The 24,375-nt window shown below is 46.8% G+C and overlaps 1 protein-coding gene and 1 long non-coding RNA gene across 11 annotated transcripts in view; one reads left to right on the forward strand and one right to left on the reverse strand.

Annotated features, from left to right (window-relative positions):
- Positions 1–23,234, forward strand: part of VWC2L (von Willebrand factor C domain containing 2 like) — a 37,041-nt gene extending 13,807 nt beyond the window's left edge. For 3 of the 10 annotated variants that reach the window (XM_015867972.2, XM_015867971.2, XM_015867973.2), the window contains exons 3-4: positions 3,358–3,487; positions 22,689–23,234. In XM_015867972.2, coding sequence (XP_015723458.1) covers positions 3,358–3,487; positions 22,689–22,837 — 279 coding nt within the window. In that variant the 3' untranslated portion in view covers positions 22,838–23,234. Of the gene's footprint in view, positions 1–3,357; positions 3,488–4,132; positions 4,156–8,205; positions 8,271–9,143; positions 16,848–19,130; positions 20,312–22,688 lie in introns of those variants that run through there. The other 7 variants (XR_004308040.1, XM_015867974.2, XM_015867975.2 and 4 more) reach the window with 7 other exon arrangements.
- On the reverse strand, positions 13,615–22,689 carry LOC107316469. Its single transcript, XR_001556373.2, has 3 exons — positions 22,466–22,689; positions 21,452–21,559; positions 13,615–13,717 (listed from the first exon to the last, which is right to left on the reverse strand). It is a non-coding gene; the product is annotated as an uncharacterized LOC107316469 (long non-coding RNA).
- Positions 23,235–24,375: the final 1,141 nt, after the last annotated feature.

Raw genomic sequence — 24,375 nt, forward strand, 5'->3', positions numbered from 1 at the left:
GCCTAGTGGATTGCAGATGTTTCCCATTTGACAACACCTGAGACTCAGGTTCTGCAGCCCTGCTACTGGATTGAGCTCTCCTCCCTCCTGCAGCCCCAGCCAGAGCTGGGGTCACAGCCCTCCTTGAGGTCAGTAGTCACAGAACTGAAATGGAAATTGAGCCAAGTGTGGCTTGTAAACATCCTTGTGCTCCTCTGGTCTTCTTTAAGTGACTGGTAGGAGAAGAGGTCAAGCAGGGCCAATTAGAAGATCTTTTGGGCTCTGTTTCCCATTTCTTCTGTTCTCAGAAGCCATGGGACGGTGACCAGATGTTGGCCACATCCACCTACAACCATCTTGGCTTGTCCCCTGCACGGACAGTAGCATCAAAGAGGGTATTTCCTCACCAGTTCTCCCAAAAGTCAGTGCTGTCACCCCCTACATAAGCAAAAAGTGGATAGAAAGGCTTTGAAGTACTTTGCACCGGTTTTCCCAAGTCAAAATGCAGTACTGGAATCTTTGACTAAAGCAACCAGTTTGCTCCTCTGGTTTTAATGGCAAATCCATTTCTTAGAACACACATTGAAAAGTAAGGGGCCATTGAAGTTCTGTCTGTTGTGACTGTGAATGTCCTTTTGTTATGGACAATGGTGAAAAGGAATGTTTCTGCACCAGTATGCCTTGAAATCCTTCTTAACAAATCCTTCCCTTGAGACCTTCTCAGAGATTGTTCTGCCTTGGATAGGTGGAGTGTATAAATCATCTTCTAGCCCAAGCCTTTTATGATCCTTTAATCTTAGCACTTTTTTCCAGAGCATCATCTCATGGGACACAGTAAAGTGCATTCAGTGTCCATGTGGGAATGTGGCACAGCCTCTGATTTGTGTCCTTTCCCCATCATACTTCAGAAAATGCTCTGTCATTTTTCAGCCTTGTTTTTCAGTAGGGATTGGGAGCTTCTTCTCAGGAACTGGGGTTGACTTGTGAATGAACTTCAGCAGATACTAAAGGATAAACCATCCATCTTCCAGGCGATAGATCTTTAAATCCAGATTCTGGAACTTGTGAAGACTGGCAGAGCTGCAGCGGTAGATCCCATAAAATGATCCCAAGGTACAATGAGTGAGAGGAGGTGCTGTGATGTTCATAAAGGAAGTGGATAGGAAGGCTGGAGTCGTATGTGGAGGCGAGCCACGGTGCAGGGGCACCAGTAAATGAACAATGTGCTCAGACAGAGGGAGATCCTGGAGGCAAGACCATGTCATTTGACCTTGGTAAGGTGAGGAAGAGGAGGAGGCTGATAAAGTCCTGCCAATGATGCCAGAGCAGCCTTTTTGTTTGCTGGCTGCCTGCTCCTTGCACTGCCAAGGCATGCTTTTATTCTGATAATTGTATGCAGTTCTTCCCTTCTGAAAAGCTGCTTTCAGTGTCAAGCAGCATCATGGTTTATTACAGTGTCATTTTCAAGTTACACCGACAACACAATAGCAAAAGATGTGTATGTCATGTCTCATTTACTCACTTGCACGGTCGTTCAGGGGCATCTTCTGCATCTGCTGATCCTCTTCAAGCAATAGATTGAGCTGCAGTCCTGAAAATGCACCACATTATTTCTTAGAATTGCAGCTACCGGAGTAGTGGAGGTGGGGGCAAGCCCTGAAGAATACATCACTGAAAGCCTCCACGAATCATAAGATCTACTTCTACTGCTCCATATAATTAGTGATTAAAATGAGTAAAAACAAAGCAGCAATTTTCTTATTGATCCCTCAGCAAATAGTTCTGTCTATTTTCTCCTGCATTGTTTCTTTTTACTAAATAGCCTTGAATAAGAAATGTCAGTCAAATGAATTTAGATTCCTGGTGCTCCAGACAGAAATCAAAGCAGGATTGAATGAGGAAAGATAATTAGAGAGAGGAATTCCACCTCCACAGACTTCTTCCCTTGCTCAAGGAGTGCTGATTTTATCTAAATTGCCAAAGCCGTGAGCAAATAAGAGGTGATGGGAATTATAGACTGCAGATGCTGAGACAAAGCAAGGGAGGCTTTAATTAGTGCGTTTTAAGGTAGAAATGAATTTCCAGGGAATAAATTATTTGACGTGAGACATATGGAGCTTCTCAGAGGTGAAGTGAAAAGCTTTTTACCTGCCAGAACCAGGGCTCACGGGGTTGTGCCTGTCTTGTAGACGTGGGTGATGCATCTCTGAGGTTTGAAGTGCATAGGGACGATGCTCTTTTTTGTTTGCATCCTCTTCCTTGTTTTAAATGCAGAGGAAATCCCGCTGCTGCAGATTCCCAGCGATGCAAAGCAGGATTTGTTCCAACACTCACATTTACTAGCTCAAGTGTTAGCAATGGATCTACCATTGCTGAGGAGCTGGGAGTTAGATGTTGAACCCACAGGTACCAAAAGGAAGTTATTTTCCTTTCAGGTTCCTTTGGTGTCCCTTCTTAGCTCTGTTGCCACTCTCTCATCGCACTTGCAGACACCTAAGGGTAATGGGAACCTTGCACACCCTCCTTTCTGTTTTTCAACAGATTTTCACAGCTTCTCTCAGAGCAAGACAGTGACAACTCTACCATTTGGAGGCATATAGATTCCTGTTTGAATTGATGGAGCTTAAACAAAGCCATTTAGCTGGGTGCTTTAATCCCAAATTCACTGACTTCAGCAGTTATTCAGGCTCTTAATTATTCACACGCTCAGTGCAAAGCACTTTCTCACAAACCTTGTTGAAACAAGCAGAAGTGGGGCCAGGGCCAGGTCTGATGGTTGTGTCATAGGGGTGCTTATAGACCCTCGATTCAGGTGCTGCACAAACACAGAATTAAATGTCTTTGCCCCTCCAACACCATTCAGTGCTATGAGAATTGGAAGCCAAACCCAAACAGAGGGGCTGGTGGATGGAAGGTCCAGCCCCACAGCATCTTACTGACAGCCCAGGGTTAGCTGCCTGTGGTGGTCTATGTGAGATAATGAGTGTGACCTGGAAGATCAGCATGTCCTTCTGGGTCTACCTGTTCCTGGAAAGAGCCATCATTCGTGGTCTTCCAAGGGCACTGTATAGCAAACAGGTAGAGCTGAGGTGTGTATGGTATCACCTGGTGGCCTCAGCTTGGTCTTCCTGGCAGAAGATATAAAAGAAACCATGCACCCTCTGTGGGAAAAGCATCACACTCACAGCTTATTCTGATGTTCTGGTTGCCTGTTTCAGATATTGCTATTTTGTCCTGCAGGTTGATCTGTATTACCCAAGATGAACTAATGCAGTCAAGTAGTATTAAAAGTTGATGTGTTTATCTTATGGCAAGATAGAAATGTTGCAAACTTTTGAGCTATGGGAGGAAATGGGCTAATTTGAGATTTGTTCCTAGCCCTCGCCATGCGAATGGTGTCGCTGCGAGCCCAGCAATGAAGTTCACTGTGTTGTAGCAGACTGCGCAGTTCCCGAGTGTGTCAACCCGGTCTATGAACCAGAGCAGTGTTGTCCGGTCTGCAAAAATGGTAAGAAAGTACTGTATTGGCTTTCACAGAGATACAAAGGAAACATTGCATTAAATGTCATTACCAATGCATCGCCAGGTGGTTTGCTTCCATTGGCACAGACTGGCACTGGGGCTGTCACTTCTCTGTGTGTGTGGGAGTCAGACACAAGACAGCTGCTCTGAAAATTAAGGCTCCCCTTCCCGTGTCTTCTCACTGACATTGGTAGGATTGCTGGCTTAAGTAAGGCTTTTTAGGGTTGAGTCATGATGACGGTGATGGTCATTTCATGTCGTTGCTTTATTTTTTTCTCATGATTAATCTCACATAAAATTAAGTATGTCCCTGCCAGTGACTATTACTTGAGGCCAGGGGAAAACTCATTGAGATCAATGACAAAACTCCCTGTGGGTCTGCTAAAACTCTGGCTAAGCCAGTAACACTGTAAGTGGTGTGCTGGAGTCTGCGTGCGTAGCGTTGGCCCTCACTGTTTGCTGAAACAGTTTCATGAGTTGGTCTTGGATTTGGCAACACTTCCAAGAAGGGCTTTGGGATGGCTGAAAGTACCTCTTTGGAAAATAAATCTGTTTCCAGGAAGGTCTCTCTGGTCCCATTCCACAGCCCTTAGACACATACATTTCTGCAAATGCACCTTTCTCCTAATAGAGATATGAAGACAGATCGAGAGGTGAGCTGGCTTCACATAACTCTTTTCATGGCTTCCTTAACATGTAAGTGGCTGCATCAGCTTGTCTTCTCATGTTTAGAATTTGCTATCCTTACATATTTCCCCTTGCACTCATCACTGCTGTAGAATGAAAGAGTAACATTTGCTTTTGGATCACAAATGAAAATGTTGACAGAGAAATAACATTTTTTGGCACATTTTCTGGTCTTCTAAGGCAGAGAAAAAGCAAACTATTGGAAATCCAAAGTATTCCTACATATGGAATTGGAAAAAATTCTGAGCAGTTTGGAAAAGTATGCCAATGATATTGAAATCCAGACATCTGTGTGAAATCATGATTTGGGCTCCAAAATGTTTTATAAAGGTTTTCGTTTAGAATTGTATGTTGTCATTGAAAAGCAGAAAAACATCCATAGGAAATGTTGTTAGTTTGTCATCAATGAACTTGGGAGAGAAGGTGTTGTAGCCAGATCTGTCCAACATCTTGGGGTATGGCCCATCATGGCAGGGTGTGAGGTTTCCTATCCAGCACTAGAAGATGACTGCTGAGAGGTACCCTGCAGTGGGAGTTGCACAGGGTAGTGGTTGGACCCTCAGCTAGATGCCAAAAGGTTCATTGCTGGGGCTTTGTCCGTGGGTTTCTTGAGTTTCTCTTCCCTCTCCTGTTGAAGACACAGATAGAAAGACCTGGTTTAGGCAGGGAAGTAGTTTGTAACACCCTCTTAAAAGCAGCATACACACTTTGGGTGTCTTTGGGGCCAGGGACACAAGGGCTTGCAGTGAATGAAGGTGATGTGGTGGTGTGGCCATCCTTTGGGGTGTATCTGCATGGAGGTGCTGTGGGCTTTACCCTTCAGAAGCAGAATGAAATAATTTACAAAGAGACAGAAATAAGGTGGTGCCAAAATAGTCTCTGTTGTCCCATGTTGCTCTTCTTGGATGCTGCTTCAAGAGCAGAGCCTACCCTTCATCTCCCTCTAACATTTTGGTAAGTTCATATGAAAGAATAACAGAGAGCTGCATCTCGTCCCCTCTGAAACCCTCTGACAAATCCTAATGAATGAGGATCACAGCGCTTTAAGCTGTCTGCTCATCTTGAGACCACAATTTTATCTTCTGGCTCTCCACTGCAGCCAGTCAATTAAAGTTTGGTTTCACAAATGCATGAAGATAACACAAGCTGACAGTCCTACTTAAATGACCAAACACCCTTTTTCTTTAATGTCTATTTCCCCCCCTTCCCTTCCATCTAGTAGCTTCTGCTTCCTACCTAAGCAGTGAAGACATTACAATGCCACGTCTCGGTGTGATGAAAAGATTTTAGCTCAGCCTCTGTGTCCATGGTCATCCTTTTAGACTGGCAAAGAGAAGAGCTCAGGGGATATAGCTGTTGGGGGGAAGAAAAAGTTAATCCCCGGAACCACACGTAGTGTAAATCCTCATTTCAGAAGCTGATCCTTAAAATTTTGGTGTTTGGGGTTAAAACAGAGCCCTGCATCATTTGCTGCGCTCTGCGAGCAGCGTGGTCTGCCTGCTTGCTTTGCTGTTGCTGCCATTAAGTGGAGAATAATTTCCTCTTAATACGTTCAGATAGATTTTCGTGCCTTTCTTAATTATGTCTTGCCAAGGGCAAAAGTGCTGCGAAGCAGTGAGGTTAATGCAAAAATCTGTTGATTTGAACGTACCTGACCCGAAGATTCATAAAAAGCCAATTATCAATTGCCCTCCCTCCACCATCGTTTAAGAGCAGTCTGAGGAGCAGATTTATCCCTTATTGTCAAAAGAAATACTGAACTGTTGTCTTTTGCCTCACTGAGAGTGGTGCAGCTCGTACAAAGGCAGCTCTGCATGGCGAGGGACCCAGAGCAGAGTTCAGCAGGAGGTGATTTTCAGGGGGTCCCATGACCGTTTGTCAGAGCGCATTGTGAGGGCGATGGCTCCAGGTGCTGCACAGCATTTCTGTCGCAGAGATGAAAGGTCACTGGCTTTCACGTTTTCTGGTAGTGACAGACTGCAGAATTATGGCCCCGAGACGTTATTTCGAGGCACTGTGGCTTCTCCAGATAAAAGTGTGTCAGCTGATGTTAACTCTCTCCTCTACAGGAGAAAAACCTTGCCTCCCAGGGCTGAATCCCAGCTCTGGGCTTCCTTGGGCTGTGCCATGTCTTCTGCCCTCAAGCACTCTTGCAGCTCATGCCACAGCCTTTCCAAGCAGCAGTCTCCCCCACAGTCCCCATCCCTCTGTACCTAGGGCTATAGCCATGCCCAGGTGTCATTCTTACCCCCCTGACATTGCGCTCTTTGTTTCCAAACCTCCACTTGTTCCACCTTGTAAGTCAGCTCTCATTATGATGGCACATGGTTGTTAAGTCCTTTATGCATCACTGCAAGGTTGCTCTTTGCTTTTCCTTTAGCCCTTTGGACGTGGTCTAGAAGCATCTGGTGAGTTTGTAGAGATGAGGGTGGATAGTTATAAGACAAGGGGGAATGGTTTTAAACTGAGACAGGGGAGGTTTAGGATGGATCTTAAGAGCAAGTTTTTCATACAGAGGGTGGTGACACACTGGCACAGGTTGCCCAAAGAGGTTGTGGATGCCCCATCCCTGCAGGCATTCAAGGCCAGGCTGGATGTGGCTCTGGGCAGCCGGGTCTGGCGGTTGGTGACCCTGCACACAGCAGGGGGTTGAAGCTCGATGATCATTGTGGTCCTTTTCAACCCAGGCCATTCTGTGACTCTCTGACAGGACAAATCCCTACTGTATCATTCCTCATCTCTTCCCCCTGCCTTGCATTTTGCAAAGCCATGGGCCACTGGTGCATCTGTCCTCCTTTTCCTGCTCTGCAGAAGCAAAAAACAGTGTGGAGTAAAAACCAGAAGTGGTTCCAAGTGAGGCTGACAGTGCACGAGGAAGGGCTGGAGGAGAGCAGAGGGCGGCGGGACTCCCAGGGGCCCACCCTGCTCCCAGTTTCACAAATTGTTTGTCTAGAATCATATCCGAAAATAATCTGAGCCTTAGCAAAGATGTGTCTTCGTGGGGGATTCTGTGGCACAGCTGCGACAGGGAAATTAATTTCAAACTTCCGATAAGAGCCACAATAGAATTGTTAAACTTCTTTCCCCTCCCTGAAGTGTGAAATTCCTTTCAGAGCATTTCAAAGGCGCCCTCACCCATTTACACATACATTAATGAATCTGCTAAAATATTGGGCTTTGCCTTGGCACTTCCATTTACTTGAGGGATGAACAGAATAAACACTCCATGTTTCTATCTGGGGGTCCGGCTTTTGCTCTTAATTCAATTTTTGATGCCACCAGCCCTCAACCAAAGCATTGGTTACGCAGTAAGACAGATAAAAGCTAATGTGTCCTGGTCAGTGCGCTTATTCCAGCGTGGGCTTCTGGAGCCATCGCTGATGAAATACTGGGCAGCAGGAAGATGTTTCCTAGATAATCTGACACCCAGTCTTTAATTAAAGCTTTAAATTATCACAGTTGATGCAGATTTCAAAGTAAAGAGGCTGGTCCTGCCCTGCACAAACAAGTAAAAGATTGCTTTGACCTTCAGCACATTTTACCTTGGTGAAATAGCGTATATTCAGGTGAAGCTGTTACAGATATTTATTATAATATGCTATAAATATTAATAATTCCATACCAGCTTCTTTGTATTTAAGGGCACGAGCACAAAACCGAGTAAATAATAATTTATTTACGTGCACGTAAAGCCACAGTTTACCTAAGCTTCTCTCTTAATTTACTGAGAACGTAAACTTGCTGCTCATTATTTCTCAGCTGGAGTTAATTTGAAATGAGCATTCTGCAGCCCAGCCTGTTCTTTCTGTCACACCTTGTGTTTTGCCCAGAAAATCCCCAAGGATCGTCCCAGCCCATCAGAGCCGAGGGCAGCAGCCTTTCCTGTAGCAAACATGGCTTACATTTGTCCCAGGGTGGATTTTGCACGCTGCTTTGTGGAACAGCACCTGGGGGCTGACCTTCGGGGCTGCCTTTTCCTAGTAAGCAGTCTGTGCAAATGCCTTTTTTTTTTCCTAGGCAGGTGGTTTTTTGACATCCCCAAGAACCAGAGAGGTGCCCCAATTGGCTCCGTGTGCCTTCAGGTGGGAATAACCAGGGGAGATGATGTGGGGACATGGGCAGGCAGCCCCCAGGCCAAGCTGCTCCCAACCTGCCATCCACCAGGAGAAAGCACGTTCATTAAACCCATTCTACTTCTATAAATTAGACAGCTTTCATTTAGGTGGGGAGACCTCACAGCAAAACCTCGTGTCCTAGATATTGCTCGTTTAGTCACTGGCCATAGCTGTTCCTTCTGAAGCAGCAGAGAACCCAAGCAGCTCCTAGGTACTGTGCTGCAGGAGCAATGTAGGGTGTTAATTTTGCAAAGCCCTTTGGGATTTAGGGGGAGAAAGGGCTCCATGTGAATGTAAATGAGTTATTGCATTTGAATTGAAGGCAATGGATTAACAGCGCAAGTTGTTAACCAGTATTGACAGAGGGAACATCCCCATTGGTCTTCATTGTTCTGAATGATCAGATATCTTGAAGTGTGCCAAGATTTTAATATCATATAACCCATTGCCTGGATATTATGTTACCTGTGCTTTATTGCATAAATAGAGCTTGTTATTTATCTGCAAGATGTGGATCGCTGACTCTCCAGGTGATTGTTTTGGAAAGCGTCTGCTTCTTACATGGCCATTGACAAAAAAGTCGATGAGATGAGGAGAAAAGTTATTGAAAGTGTGAGGAAAAGATGAAGGTCTGGGGGAGAGGATGCTTTGTCTGCCATTTGATTATATGCAACTGTTGCTGAATAGAGACAACACAGAAAATGTGGCAAGAGGACATGAGAAGACTTCATATTCATTTGCTTTATGGAAAACGGTGGTTTGTAGCCATGGGGAAATTCCTTTAGGAGAAAAAAAAACGAACAAAAAACTAAATAAAATTCCTCTTCTAATTTATTTCAGGAAGTCCTGAAATGGCCAGATTTTAAGGTTGCAGTTAAAAACCCTTCAGTCAAAGTCTATGCAATATGCTGATTGCTTGTGCAGATGCAAGCTGAGCGTGGCCAACCAAGACGAAGATGTATCCCCATACTGGACCTTGCTGGACTCCACAACTCCATCCATAGGTCCTGGAGAATGAAGCTGGTAGAACAATGTGGCCGTGTCACGCTTTTGCTCATGGTGGATAAAGTATTTGTGGAAACCAGATGGATTTTTGAGCTCTCAATTGACCCCATCAGCACCAGCAGCCCATCCCGATGGCACACGAGGGGCCGGAGGAGGGATTTACCCTTCTTCAAGCAGCATTTGCCCAGCACATGTGGACAGAGGGATGCTTCACAGCCTTATGTGCAGATGTAGAGCCTCCATCCTGAATCAAGAGTCTTCCATTTTGGACACCAACACGAGTCAGGAGTCTTCTTCCATTTTTGCAGAGCTTGTAGAAGCTGCCTTAACATTGTGACAGCAAAGCCCGTCAAGGCTTCATGCCTAGCTATGAAAATCAATGCTTTTGAAGCTTGAACACGGGAGAAAATTCCTGCCACTACAAAGGATGCTTTTTTGATTGTTTGTCAGCTAATGTTCTTTGTGTTTACCAGCAGGAACATAAACTGTGGTGCCCTGTTAGCTCAATTAAAGGAGCGATTTGATTAGCAACCAAGGAAGAAAGGGATTGATTTGAAAGCTGGTAAAAGATCAAGACTGAACGCAAGGCAGCATATTTGGGCTAGGCCATGATTGACCTGACAAAATACTTCAATGCTTACATTACTGTTTGTTTAAAAAGGAGTTATTTCACTGAAATTGATTTTCGGTGGTGTTTGTTCTCCTCCATTACTTGGGGCCAAGAGTTTAAAGGCAGACAGATGCCAAACTTTCTGATGAGAGTGAAGTGCAGAGGTATCTATGAAGCCCTCAGTTGGTTTTGAAAGTCTCACACAGTTGGATTTTCCAGCTAATTCAGGACTGTGAGCTGCACCCTGTGGACACAGCTGTTGGAAGCCATCTAGAACTGGTGAAGAGCTTTGGATAAACCTTCCAAAACTTGCCATCGGCAGAGTTGGGTTGCATGTACCACGTCCTGAAGCTTAGAAGGAGACGGTAGGAGCTGAAAGCTATCCTGGATTTGTACCCAGGATCCTAAACGTGTTCCCATGTCTTCCAGCGCCCTGAATGGCAGGATGGTGGGAAGCTGTTAGCTGGATGGGACTTGCTCCAAAGCTCTTGCGAAACAGACACAGATCACGGAGGTGTGGGAAGTGTATTATACGTGGCCTGTATTGTTCTTCAAACTGAGATGGTTGTAAAGAAGCACCTGCTTACCCCTTGGGGAAACATTGCTGGGATTTGTGTGCACAAGTCTGCAGCAGCAGCAGTTCAAGATCCACTATCGTCATAGTGGTATTTTGTAGAGGAGGGGATGGGTTGGTTGGGTTTTTTTGGAGAAGAAGTCTGACATTGGGAACCAGTGGCAGAGCACAAGCTGGATGGACAGTACTGAAATTCAAGCAGGCGTGGTTATTGCAGGTCCCCATCTGATTGAATTCCAGGTGTAACACAGAAGACTAAAAATGATGTTTTTGTCCAATTACATTGCTGTGAACCATTTTGCTGCAAGAGAAACCCACAGCCAGGTCCCGGGTGTGTGGTACTAGGTGTAACCCCAGCAGAGGAGCTGACTCACATTTACTCCCACTGAGGATCTGACCTGCAGCAGCTAATTTCTCTGGGTGACTCACAGGCAAATTGCAGAAGACTGGGGTGCTTTGCATGGTCAGACTTTCTAAAAGGATTAGAGATGGTTTTGCTTTTGCTGCTCTGGAAGGTTGGGCTTATTAGGCATATCTGTATGAGAAGAGAGGCATGACACTGTCTTCATGTATTTCTAATTTAATGAATGTTTAATGCTTCTTTTATTGGAGCCAACATATATGTGGAGTAGGGGACTTTAACAAGAGGTTGACTCACGTCAAATAATTGATGTTTGAGCTGCTCCTTTTACATGAAATGCAGACTTTACAGAGCAGAGAGACTGAAATGAAAATATGAATTAAAGATTAGAGCCAAGCAAGTGCAAGAAAACTTAGAATTCAGAAAGAAGTTTTCTTCTCCTGCTTCCCTCTCCTTCCCTCCACCTTCTCAGCTGTCTCAGTCCTCTCTGCTCCATTGGTAGGGTCCCCATCTCACCCACAGCCTTCTGACTCTTCCACACCTCCACATCTCTACAAAGGAGATCAGTGCAGTAATCTCGCTCTGGATATTCCGCTGTATTTGCACATCATCCTGGCCTGTTACACTCAGCAGCCAGTTTGGCCGGAGGGTTTAGGAAATACTTGCAAAGTGCATTTTTCTTCTTCTGTCTCTCCCTGATTCGCCAACAGAGTGCATTTTGTGGACAGAGTGAAAAGAAGTTTGTGAGTTTTGTGGAACAGTTTGTCGGAGGGGCCCACATGTTGTTACAGCACATCCTGGTGTGGGTGAAAGAGCATTATTTGTATGTGCTGGACACACTGCTTGTGCTGCCCAGAGAAGCCCAGCTGTGCCATCAGACACTGCTGGTCCCTGTTGTCCAGAGATGCCCTTGAACATCAACATCCATTTCCTTCCACCCCCTTGTACTCATGCTCCACCTCTCTTTGTGCTCTTGCTTTGCACCAGGGTGTTCACCCTCTCAGTGCAGGTGTTGGGAGCTCAGTGCTGCAGCATAGGTTGCAAAGAGCTTGGCTGGCTGAGGGTAATTACTTGGTGGCTTTTTTTCTGTTTGCATTTAGAAAACCCTTGTACTGCGTTGATCAGAATTTATACCTAAGGTTGAAGAGCTCAGGCTTAGTCATCAGCAAATAAAAGCCCAGAGGAAGAGAGAATCGTGCTGTTTGCTTTGGCTGGTTTTGTTGGTGTGGCATGGTTCCTCCTGCCCCACTAACAGAACAAAATAAGGGATGTGAGTAAAGTAAGGTAAAGTAAGTAAAGTAATAAAGTAAGGGCAGTGAGTTCACCCACCGTACCCTAATCTTCAGCACTGTGTGCGGGGGCTCCCCTGGTTTATCCTTTCTAGATAAACTCAGGGATGTGCTCATCCCATTGATACCCAGGATTGCCACAAGGAATTCAGCATGTAGCTCAAAGGTACGGTACAATCCCACAGCTAATGTAAATGGATGTATCTCATTCAACATAAAATAAGCCACGTTTTCCTCCCAGTTGAAAATGTTCTGTGGCAGCAGTTTTGTTCTGGTAGAGAAGCTCAGAGCTCTTAGAGTAAATAAAGCAGGAGCTGATGTTACCAAAGCCAAAAGCCCCAGTGTCACATGCAGGGTTGTAGTGTGAGAGATGGGTCTGCACACACAGAGTTCTCCAAGATGCTTCCATGCTCAGGCTTTGACTGCTGGGTCTGGTAGAGAGTATAAGAGGAGGAAGGGGATGTGCTGGCCAGAAAATGCTGACTCACGGCAGCATGCCTGGGAAAGAGGCCAGTGATAGCAGACTTGCTGTTCTTACTCTTAAAAAGGTTGGGGGGGGAAAAAAAAACTTGGTGTGAGCCCCCATTTTAATGCTTCCAGAATGAACCGACTCTAACCTTGGGAGAATGACTGTCCATACAGATCTTTATCATAGAATCACAGAGTGGTTTGAGTTGGAAGAGACCCTTAAAGGACACATAGTCCAACTGCCCTGCAGTGAGCCAGCCCTCGACAGGGGAGGGATATAGACCATTTCAGATAAGGAGGGCAAAGGGGCAGGGACATTTTTGATGATGGATTATTTCAGATAACCTGCTTTTTTAAACCAAAAAGTAAAAGTGAGAAAAGAATAGCAGAGATCTCAAAAGTCCGATTTTGATGTGAAAACATCCTTCCTCTCATCCTCACCCAGGTAAGCACTGAGAACCACATGGAACTGAAGCACCCCTGGGTGGTGGCCTGTGCTCAGGGTTAGCTCCATATGGACCACTGTGCAAATGCCTGGGGCATGCTGGGGGAGGCAGATGGAGGAGCCCTTGTTCAGCACTGCATTGGTTCTCCTGTGCCTCATGACTGTGGGTCGGTGTGTCTGTCTAGGCTGCTTTTTTTCTGCCTTGTGAAACCCAAACAGCATCATGCTCTCGTGCCACCCCTCTCAGCTCTTAGCACAGCCAGAAAAGGCTGCAAAGGCAGGAGAGGATCCCACACCGGCTCCTCTGCCTGCATCTGAGGAATGTGTCGCAGCCATCAAGCACAGCTTTCAGGTGCAGTGCTCCAATTTCCTAAGGGCTGAGGAACCAGAAGAGCCTCACCGTGTGATCTCTGACTCACCACAGCCACCGCTGACATCCCAGGGGCTCCTTTGCATGTAGATTAATTACCTGCACGGCTTCATGGCAGCGTCCCGATGCGTCATCCCTCATCTACAGCTGGCAGTGTAGGCACCGGCCCCTTCCTACACCTGCCATGGTGTCCCAGCTTGGAGCAGGGGCTGCTGGCAATTAGGGCTGGGATTGATCTGGTGCTGGCTGATGAGCTGCAGGAGGTGTCTGCAAGGCACTCGTTCTCCCTGTGCTGCAAAGAGATAGATAATATTTGGTTGCTTTTCAAGCTGCGTTGAATGAAAAAAAAAATATGTATAGAAGTGTATTACAAGAACTGTCAAACAGTAATTATTAAGGACTTGGAAAACTGATTAGGAATGGAAACCTGTCTGCCCTAACAATAACAAATTTGCTGTTTTGCACCAGAACCTCATCTTTTCACAGCTCCCCCCAGAGAGCCAAATTGGGTTTTGGCTGTGAGTTTTTGACAAGCTCTGTCCCAGATCTCTCAGACTAAGGGGCTGAGAAGTGTGGAGGAGCTGGGCTTGGATCTATCAGTGCTCCCTAGGGCCTCATCTTGAGTAGTTTCCCCCATACCTGAAGGATTTTGACCCCAGATGCTGGCTTGAGATCCGCACGTTGGTCTACCAGGGAAGCAAAGGTTTCCTCACTGACACCAAGGGGGTGGCGGGGTCACCATCCCTGGCAGTGTTGAGGAACCATGGAGATGTGGCACCAAGGGATACAGTTCCACGGGCATGATGGGTTGGGTTGGGATTGGATTTGGGGGTCTGAAAGGTCTTTTCCAACCTCAGTGATTCTATGACTATGAAAGTCACCATTGATATTCCCAATCCTCACAAAGATAGGCAGCTTATGCATCAACATTTTACTTCTTTTGGGTGTTCTTAATCAGCTTGTGCCAGTATAAACCCATTTACCTGCCCCCTAGTGTCAGTCTGCCCGTAAGCTCTCACAAGACCTGTCCTGATTATGGTCCATAAAGATAAGAATGCTCCAGAAAGGAAGCATCCTCCCCCAAAACAACACGTGGGAGACAGATGCTGATGGGAGTCAGGGGGATAAAGAGATGCTGTTTGCTGAGTTTTCCCAGGACTGGCTGTAGCAGCACGTGGTTCTGCTGCCTGATGGCTCACATGCAGTGCAGTGGTTAAGAGCCCCATTCTGCAGCCTTTGTGCCCAGCTCTGCCAGCCCTCTGTGTGTGCGGGGCTCAGCCCAGCTGCCCCACAGCACCAGCCAGCTCCCAGCCAGTCAAGCAGCACCACCACCAGCAGCAAAGAGCTCACAACTTCCTTTTCTCACTCATCGCCGTGGTCAGTGGGTTTTAATTAAGGGGGGAAGAAATGTGTTGCTTTTCAGCTGTGGAGGCACAGGGGGAGTTGGTGGCGGCATAAATAGGGAGCAGGGGGAGAGGAGGAAGGGAAGGGGTGGGCAGCGAGGGCAGATGGCTGAATTGGCTCTATTTGGATGGTGGTGTGCATCCTTTCTCCGTTTATTCCAGCGAGTACAAAAACATCACAAGATGAAGCTCCTTGGGCAGGCGGTGCGTCCCAGCTGCAGGAGGGAGGGGTGCTGTCTTCAAAACAAATATTTTGCTGGCTTTATTCAGAGATTAAAGCTCTTTCTGAGGCAGCGGCGTTGTTTACTGCAGCCCTCTGAGCACTGACTTTCTTACTGAGATGGCTGCGGAGGAATAAGGAGAAAATAAAAACAAAAACAAATGGAAAGAGAAGGCGAAGCCAAACAAATAGACCAACTCCTGGCACTGGCAAGTTTTCATCTTCCAAGGTCAGCTGTGATTTCATTTGGAAAGTGCTTTGCTCTTTTTAGCAGCCTTGGCGATGGCAGCCGTACGTACAAAGGACCATCTGGAAACCTGCTCCCAACTTCAGCAGGCAGCGCGTCGCTTTGCCTCCACACCCTGTTTGCTTGCTGGCTCCCTTCAGCTTCCATGTGTAGCCCTGATGTAGTACGTGCAGACTCCTCAAGCTTCCCCAGCAGTTCCTTCCTTGCTTTGGTTTAGCAGCCCTCCACCAGATCTCGATTTGGGGGATATTTTTTCCCCCCTCGTGTTATTTCACGCCATCGTTGAGCACAGCTTTTGCTACGTGCATTCAGGAGTACAAGAGCATGTTTCATTTTCCAGATTAGAAAATGCTCAGAGGTATAATCAGGTCCTTCCACAGTATTTAATTATCCATAATTAAAGGCATCTACACAAAGCACCGGATTTTCAAAGACTATTCTTGTGTTACATTGCTAATGAATTAAGTAATTAATTGGCATTGAAAAAATACAATAGGAAACATCAATCTTTTAAAGCGAGGCATTTTTAGGGCGTTTTGTAAAATCATTAAGTTGTATCAGGTCAGTAGTTGTTCTAACGTCTAAATCCCACTTCTGGTTTTAAATAAGAGGAATGCAAAGGAAGACAAGGCGGGGAAGGCTTTGCTAATAGTCATTCCCAGTTGCTACTTTGCAGCGCAAAATAACCGTCCTGTCCTGTCAGGCTGGAATAATATCACATGGCATCTGCTCGAGTATGAAAGCCCACATAGATTGCGGTAATGCATTTGTAGTGGCACCTAGAATTATTAGCAGAGGAAAGCACAATCCTTTTCCATTTGATGATTTAGTTAAATGCAACCATTCACATGCAAAACCAGCTCTACTCATTTTTATTAGCAACCTGACTCTTTGCAGGGCACCGCTAGGAAGCATTGTGAAGAAGCCATGGATACCATTACATTCAGGAGGCATAATGGGCCCTCAGAAGAGCAAAACCAGGGGTCAAGAGCATGGGTTGAAGCACGAAGGCATTTTTCTACCAGCTGAACCATCCCTACCAAATATCCACGTTTCAATGGTGCTGTGTTTTTCTTATGGGAGACGAAGGCTGTCTCAGAGCACACAATTCCTGAAGCCCTTTCACCTCTCATACTGCCAAGCAACCACTGCCAAACCAATGCATGCAGCAGCGCTACTATCTGCCTGAGCTGACCACCTTGACTTCTTCATCTGATGTTGGGTTAAGTTGGTTTGATTACGCATGTAATGAGCAACTCAGCAATCCCACTTCCTGTATTCCTCCTGTTCCAGGTTGTAGAAGGCTTGTTTTGTCTGAAATTAGCACAGTCACAGTTTTCCACCTCATTTTATGACTGATATGGCAAAAAAAAAAGAAGCCATAAAACATCATGCACAGCTGTAGTGACCAAGTTAGATTCAATTCTGGCTTTATATTGATTTGACACGCAGCCAGCTCTCCCCCGTACATCATCCCTGATTGCAGTTAAGGATGAAATACTGTTTTAATTCTTACACCAAATGTGGCTTTTTTTCCACAGGAAAAAAAAAAGGCATAAAAATGTTAAAATGGGCTATAAAGCCATTAAATTTTCACACACGGCACAACCAAGAGGTGAATGAGTTGGCTAAAAACCTCAGAAGGCCCAGAGACAATGTCCCAGTTGTTCTTCTCTTGCCATTAACCTTCACCTTGGAATGGAGATGCTCGGGAGGAGAGCAAGGACCCGGACCTTGGGGATCAATGGCTGCATTGCCATCTGTGCCCATAGATGTGGGTTTCCCATTGCCCCTTAGCCAAGGTGCTCAAAGATGGAGCCACAGGAGGTTATAATGGGGAGCCCCCTGACACCACTGCAGAGGCAGGGAGAACGGTGCAGGAGAATGGTGCAGGATCACAGGAGTGCTTTTCTTAATGGATTTGTTTTGATTGAATCCATTTTATGCCGGCTCTCCTCCTCAAAAGAGCTGATTTGCCATTAAAAAAAATTAATGTACCTTCAGAGGGGCTGGAGTTCATTTGGGGAAATATCTATTTAGGTGGGTTTTTAAAAGCCTATTACTTACCTGAAAGGTTAGAATGACCCAAGAGCAGCTTTCATTGCCTGCTGTTAGAATCTGCCTGTATTTTAGAAAGCACAGTATTCCCTCAAAGGCTTATGCTGTGTTCAGGGAGATTTTTAAGAGTCGAATCCTTTTCCTTTAGATGTTGTACTGAGGGACATGGCTGAGTGGGACAGTATCCATAGTAGGTGGACAGTAGGACCGGATGATTTTGGAGGTCTTTTCCAATCTTGTTGATTCTGTGATTCTTTAGCCAGGTAAATGTTGAAGCCTTAGTCCATAGGTGGCATTTGTTCTGCCTTATTCAGTACTGAAAATACCTGACTTGGAAAGCTGCCCTCTTCATTGGGCTTCCTGAGTGATGGCCCCGTGTTGGCCCACACCGCTCCGATCCATACCATGCAGGCAGGCATCACCATCCCTAAACAGACTGCCTTTAAATTGCACCCATCGATCTTCGCTGCACCAAAACGCTCCTGCTGCAGTATTTAGTGAGGCCTAAAGTTATGTCTCTGCATCAAATTAAGACCCGCGCCATCAATAAGGAGGAGTAATGTGGTGTGTTCCCAACTGGATGTCTCCTGTCCTGCATGTGTTTGCTGCTCCTGATGAAGACTGATAACGAGTTATCAGTAATGGTCTTGCGTGGTACAAAGCAGGAAGGATTAAATCAGTCAGTGCCAGTGGGTTAGCAAAAGTTTCCCTTTGGCCTGAATGTAGCTTTTCAGCTCGGCCTCACCTCAGTGCACTCCTTTGAATGATGCAGTGCTTTGTGAGGGTGAGCAGCGTGGATTTAGATGACAGAAGGATAGAAGGATGCTGCGTAATTCTAATGCAGAGATTAAATAACTCTCAGGTATCTGCAGGCACCCAGCAGTGTGAATTATGGCTGGGAAGACCTCTCATGTAAAAAGGCAGTGCGGGGGGAGAAGGGGCATTATTAGCATAGCATTGGGAGGGATGGAAGGTGCAGGAAAGAAGGACAAGAATTGATGAGCGGCTTTGGAAGAGATGCATTCTTTGGGGCAAGGCTGAAAGCTGATGAGTGCCTGGAAGACCAAAGTGCTCTGCTTATGGCAGGGAGGATGGTCCCAAAGTTGAGGCAGCATCCAGCTGCTGCCAGATGTTCTCAGGGTGGTGGGTACATCTGCATTGCTTTGTTGGCCTATGGCACAATTGGTTTGAACTGTAGGGGATCCCAGGGAGGTTCTTGCTTGGTGTGTTTGCTGGGAAGATGCTGGATGCAGAGGGGTCTGTCTTACCCTGGAGCACATGGAAATCACCCCCAGGAGCCACCATGTCCCCAGCACTGCTCCCTGTACACCCTCAGACTTCAAGGATGCTTTGCATTAGGACATTCTTCAGCTTTGGCCTCTTTCTAACATGAAAGTGAAGCCCCAGGGCTGTTATCTCCTTGTGGTATTTTCAGCCCAGCCTGCGGTGCATCACCAACTTTAATTTTAATTAAGGCAAACCTCAGCATCATCAGCTGACTTCCTTATGTCTCACCTCTGGCTTCACCCGCTGCCTTATGCTCCCCCGTGGTGAGAGGGGCATTCAGTCTTGATGTGAAGCAGCAAAAACAAGACTTCTTCCCTCCTTGACTCATTAATTAAAGCCACAAATTGAGCTCTTTTCTTGCAGTCTGAAGTGATCGCATAAATAGCATTGACAGAACAAAATTAACATCTGAAAAAATCCTGCAGGGTCAGCACATCGGGGGGGGGTGGGGGGGACATTAAAAACAAGATGCTTTTCTGCTCACCCCCAGCACAGAGCTCAGCCTGGACATGGAAGAAGTCACAGAGTGCAGGCAACACAAGATCTCTGCTTTCTACAGCCAAATCTAGAAGGTAAATGGAGGAACTGATCTGCAAGAGGTAGCTGCTCCTTCTCATGACCATGTACAGCCCTGCAGACATGCCTGGGGGAAGAGCTGGCTTCAGCCACCTGGACCTGGATCATTTCAACCCAAGGAGTGGAATGTGGACCATCTCAGCCTCAGGAGTGCAAAGGCACAGTGGGAATGCCAGCAATCAGTGCCAGGGCAAAGCAAGAGGACTAAGAAAAGGCCCTGGTTGCCTCCCAGGTCTTCATCTCTGTCACCATCCATGCCATCACAGCCATTGATCCCTCATCTCCTCATCAGAACTCCAGAGTGCATCAATATGTGGAGGAGTGCCGGAATCCCTTGTGATTAATGGTTTTTGGTGTGTTTTGCATCCTCCTGTGCTGGGAGGTGTCCTGGGCACAATCCTTATGTGGTCCTTCCTTTGCACGTGGTTGTGTCGGCCAAGTCATGCTGGGAACACTCTGGAAACACTGCAGAGTGATCACATTGAGATCATCATGCAGAAATATCTGCCCCCACCCTGTCAGGGCACTTGAAACGCCCTCCCCTACTCGTCACAAAATGCCAGCAGTTAATCCCTTTGCCTTAGTGCATTCGTGGGTGCGTTCCAAAAGCAAATTCATCAGGACTCATTCATCTGAATGAGTGTCGCATGGGGATGTTTGCAGGCTGCATCCATTCTGAAATAGGAGGGGAAGAAGGGAAGAGTAACTCCCTCCATCAGGAAACCTCTTGTCTGCTGACTGTCCTGGCAGGAACCTTGCTGAAAGGGGACAGGGCACTGTCAGGAGCTACAGTGAAGGCAACAGGCTTAGTTTTGTGCAAGATGCTCTTTAGGACAAACCCAAATATCACAGCTGGCCTGAAGTGATTCGCTTAACATTTTCCTTCCTTCTTATGGCTTGTCTGCACACGCAAAGCTAAATCCAGAGCTGCTGCAAGCCCAGTAAAACTCACAGCACTGGCAGTATCCACATGACACAATGCTGGAGAGCATTAAACCCTCACCCAGAGAGGTTGTGGAATCCCAACTGCATGCTTTCCTGTGCAACCTGCTTTTGGAGGGGTTGGCCTGGAGCATCTCCAGAAGTCCCTTACAGGTGAGTTCAGTGGCACAACATGTGCCATCACTCCAGTATCCAGTCTGAGGCATAAGGGTTGAAAAACTCAGTGTCACTGTTCCTGTAAACCAAAATGGATGGTTTTTTTTTTCTCTTTGTGCTACATCTCTCCCATCAAAACAGCGCCTGAACTCCTGTGCTATATCACCATAAAAATCTTGACAGCTGTTCTAGCAAACAGCCTGGAGTGCCGTGGTCTTTTATGAGTATTAATTATGTTAAGCAAAGCAGATCTCACAATTACATTGTCTGTGGGAGCAGCAAACTTCTACCATCCGTCTCCCTGAGCAAGGAGAAGGGCTGATTGCTGCCCTGCTTTCAGAGCAGTGGGGGATGCAGCTGCCGTTAGAACACAAGGACAGCCCAGAGAAGCTCCTTGTTCCTTCTGCTGTTACCACAAATAACTTTCTTGATGTGCTTGACGTGTCATCAAGTGCTCCTGAGCGGCCTCTTCTTTTGAATAATAATAAAGAACCACATTGCTGGTCTAGTCTGGCTGTGATATGTGCTACCAACAGTTTTGGAAAGCCAGGACCTATTTCCAGCCATTGTGCTGGAAAGCAAGGGTTTGGGGTGGTTGATTGAAAGAAAGGGAGGGCAGAAATGTTGCTTTTTGTTCAAAGAGAACATTTTGGTTGGGGGGAATGGGAGGGCTTGCTGTGGTGTGCAGAAGGAAATAGATTGGTGACTATTGGTGGCACTTTTGAGATCATCCACCACTGCCTCCAATTCCCCTGACTCAGCAGGAGAGGGATGTGTTTGGGAATGCATGTCGGTGTTGGATCAGCATTGGATGCTCAAATGATGTGATCAGCAGGCAGCTGGGGGGCAACAGCAGAGAAAACGATCTTCCCCTTTCCTTACCACCCTAATCTTCAGAGGAAGTGTTTTGTTTAAATGTTTTTAAATGTTAATGAAAAGGTTTCTTTTCTCTGGGAGAGCAGAGCAGGCTGTTGTTTGGAGCCTGCCCATCCTCAGCATCCCCGACACTGGCAGGCAACCACGGTGTCCCATTAAAGAGGTACAGGCACTTACTGCAGCTTTAAATGCAGCCAGCTGCGATTATTGGCCTTTCCATTGCATTTGACCCAGACTTTTAGCAGCAGAAAATGAGCCTACCTGATGGAGGAGCCTGCTCGGGTGTCATAACACAGCAGCATCCATCAGGCTTCGTGAAGCAGAGAATTAACATCTGTTGGAATTGCAGCAGCAGCACAGCCAGACACCCTGAAGACATGGGGAGAAATGACAGTTTCAGTGGGTTGCTGGAAAACACTGCAGAGGAGTTTTCCAGCAAGACCAAAACAGGGTTAGGTCCCTTCTTGCACTTCCCAGATCAAATAAGGAGGGGTAATTGCAGTGCGAAAGTGGGATGGTTTGTCAGTGCCGAGCACTGTGTTTATCAGCAGATAACATGCAAAGCAGGGGTCTTGAGAACAGTAAAATGTATTTGATGCTGTGGTGTTTATGGCCTTGAGGATGAGTGAGGAAGCCTTGTGTGGCTTGGGATGAGGCCTGGGTGTGGCCAGCAGAGGCTGACCTGCCTGCAGCTGGGATACATGGTTCACCAAGAAATGGCAGATTCTGGTGCAGGCATCATTGAGGACTTAGTCCTTGGGCTGTTTCTACTGTGGCTCTGTTAACTTAAACATGAAGGAACTGATGTAAAATTGAAGAAGCATTTATTAAAGGGGGGGAGGTCACTTAAATGTGGTCAGAATTGAAGCAACACCACTCACCACTCATCTTTCAAATTCATCCCATGCAATAGGAGAACAGATTAAAAATCACATTGTGACATTTTGGAGCAATAATCTGAGCTGCTGGGCACTCAAATGTGTTCTTGCTTCCTTGATACTTTGTATGTGACCACCCCAATTTGCTGGCACTGGTGTTAATTCATGAAATCATAGAATCACAGAATCACAGAAGGTTGGTTGGGTTGGAAGGGACCTCAAAGCCCACCCACCACCCCCAACCCCTGCCATGGGTAGGAATACCTCCCATAGGTCAGGTTGCCCAAAGGTGCGTCCAGCCTGGCCTGGGGCACTGCCAGAGGTGGGACAGCCATGGCTTCTGTTCAGTCTTATGTAGGAGATGAATTGCTTTGGTGAACCCGATGCCATACATCACCTGTGTCTTCTGGCACTGGGGCTCAGGATGCAGGATGAGTGGGCTCCGGTCCATGGGATCACCAGGTTACAGCAGCAATGCTTGGGAGCCAAACCTTGGGATAAAGCATCACTAAATGAATACGCAGCAATAAAGAGAGATACCCACTATCATTAAATTAAGTATAAAACAATAACAATGAGAAAAGCGTACTCATTTCTACAATGTGCCCGTGTTCCCACAGGTCCCAACTGCTTCGCAGGAACCACCATCATCCCCGCGGGCATCGAGGTGAAGGTGGACGACTGCAACATCTGCCACTGCCACAACGGGGACTGGTGGAAGCCGGCGCAGTGCTCCAAGCGTGAATGCCAGGGCAAGCAGGCTCTGTAGCTGCAGAACCCCCTCACGGCTCCAATGCATCCCAGCTTCTCCAGCTGCTGCAGGGTCACCACCAAGGCCACCTGGCGGGACAGGGTTTCCCTCCCTGCCCTCTTGCTTTTCGGCCCCACGTACCCAGCACCTCGGTAGCTGCTCCGCTTTCGTGATTATCGGCGCTTAGTAGGGATTCTGTGGTGAGATGTGGAGAGGAAAAAGAAGAGAAAATGCAACATGCTGCACAAGCTCTTTGGCTGGTGATGCCTCCAAGGTGCCGCTTCGCTCACTGCTCTCACTTCCGACAGCGCGGATCGCGGTTTTCCACAGTCATTTCTTTCGCTGTTGTGATTTATTTATGATAACTTTTTTAAGCCGAAGCTGGGATGGTCGGGGCAATACAGCTATGAGCGAAGCAGCGGGTGGTCTCTGTGGTGTCTGTGGGGGGGCACTAAGGACAGGAGGGGGCATGGGCCGGCAGCGGGGATGGGGCTGAGCCCAACGCTGGGTCTGTGCTGACCTTCCCCACCGCGTGGGGACAGTGACACAGAGGACACCGACATGGGCACCATGAGCTTGTGGCCATGTCCTCATGAGGACGTTGAGAGCACAGCGTCTTACCCAGGTCGGAGGGGAGCAGTGTTCCCCCACAGCTCTTTGCTGGGGCCGGTTGCTCTCCTTTTGATTCACTAGTACTGTGCCAGTCACCACTCACACTTTGTTTGCTGCTTTTTGCCCATTGCCATTAGGACGAGGGTGGTTATTCCGGTCAGCTTTCAGCCCAGCACCTGCTCTTAGCAGTGACGATGGCAAATCCAACCAGCACATGCATTGAGGCAGTCTCGGCTGGTGCACAGCTGCCTTTGTATTTTCATTTCTTCCCCATTCTGTGTTTCAGCAGAGGGCAGATCCTTAGCTGGGGCGGGACGAGCACCGATGCAGCCACTGCTATGCTTGGGCTGAGGATGTGCTCCCTGCTGGCACCGCAAACAAAGCCATCGTCACCTTGGTTTGTCAGCTGCTCTCTGCCAATGACCATCCATCCCTTTTCAAGGTTTTCAAACAATAGCGTGCCTGAAACTAGTGAGGGAAAAACAAACAAACAAGAAACTATTCTGTATTAAAAAAATAAAATAAAAAAAGGAGGGGAGGGGGCTGCTGGGGGGGGGTTGGTTCTAGAAACAATATTTGATGTGTAAAAGAATATATTATTAAAAAAAATTATTTTGTTAAATATAAAGTGTGTGAACCAGCAAAAAAAAACCTCGATACCTGTGGTATATTTTCCTCTGCTGACTTCCCCACCCCAGCTCACCATCACATTGCTGCCTGCAGCTCCAAGGCCCACCCCCCCCCCCAACCTCCACACTCTCTTTTCCCTTTACTGGTGCCATTTGATATTCAGCCCCATGTCCCAAATGTGGGAATTTGCTTTCCGTTCACAAACTCCTTTTGCTACCTCCAGATGCATCATTATTTACACTGATTAGTAGTTACTCTAATTAATTACAGCTTAATTACTGTAGTTAATGTTTGTACAGTGCTTGGAACAAGTA

The sequence above is a fragment of the Coturnix japonica genome, chromosome 7 (assembly GCF_001577835.2).
Source record: "Coturnix japonica isolate 7356 chromosome 7, Coturnix japonica 2.1, whole genome shotgun sequence".
NCBI classification, from domain to species: domain Eukaryota; kingdom Metazoa; phylum Chordata; class Aves; order Galliformes; family Phasianidae; genus Coturnix; species Coturnix japonica.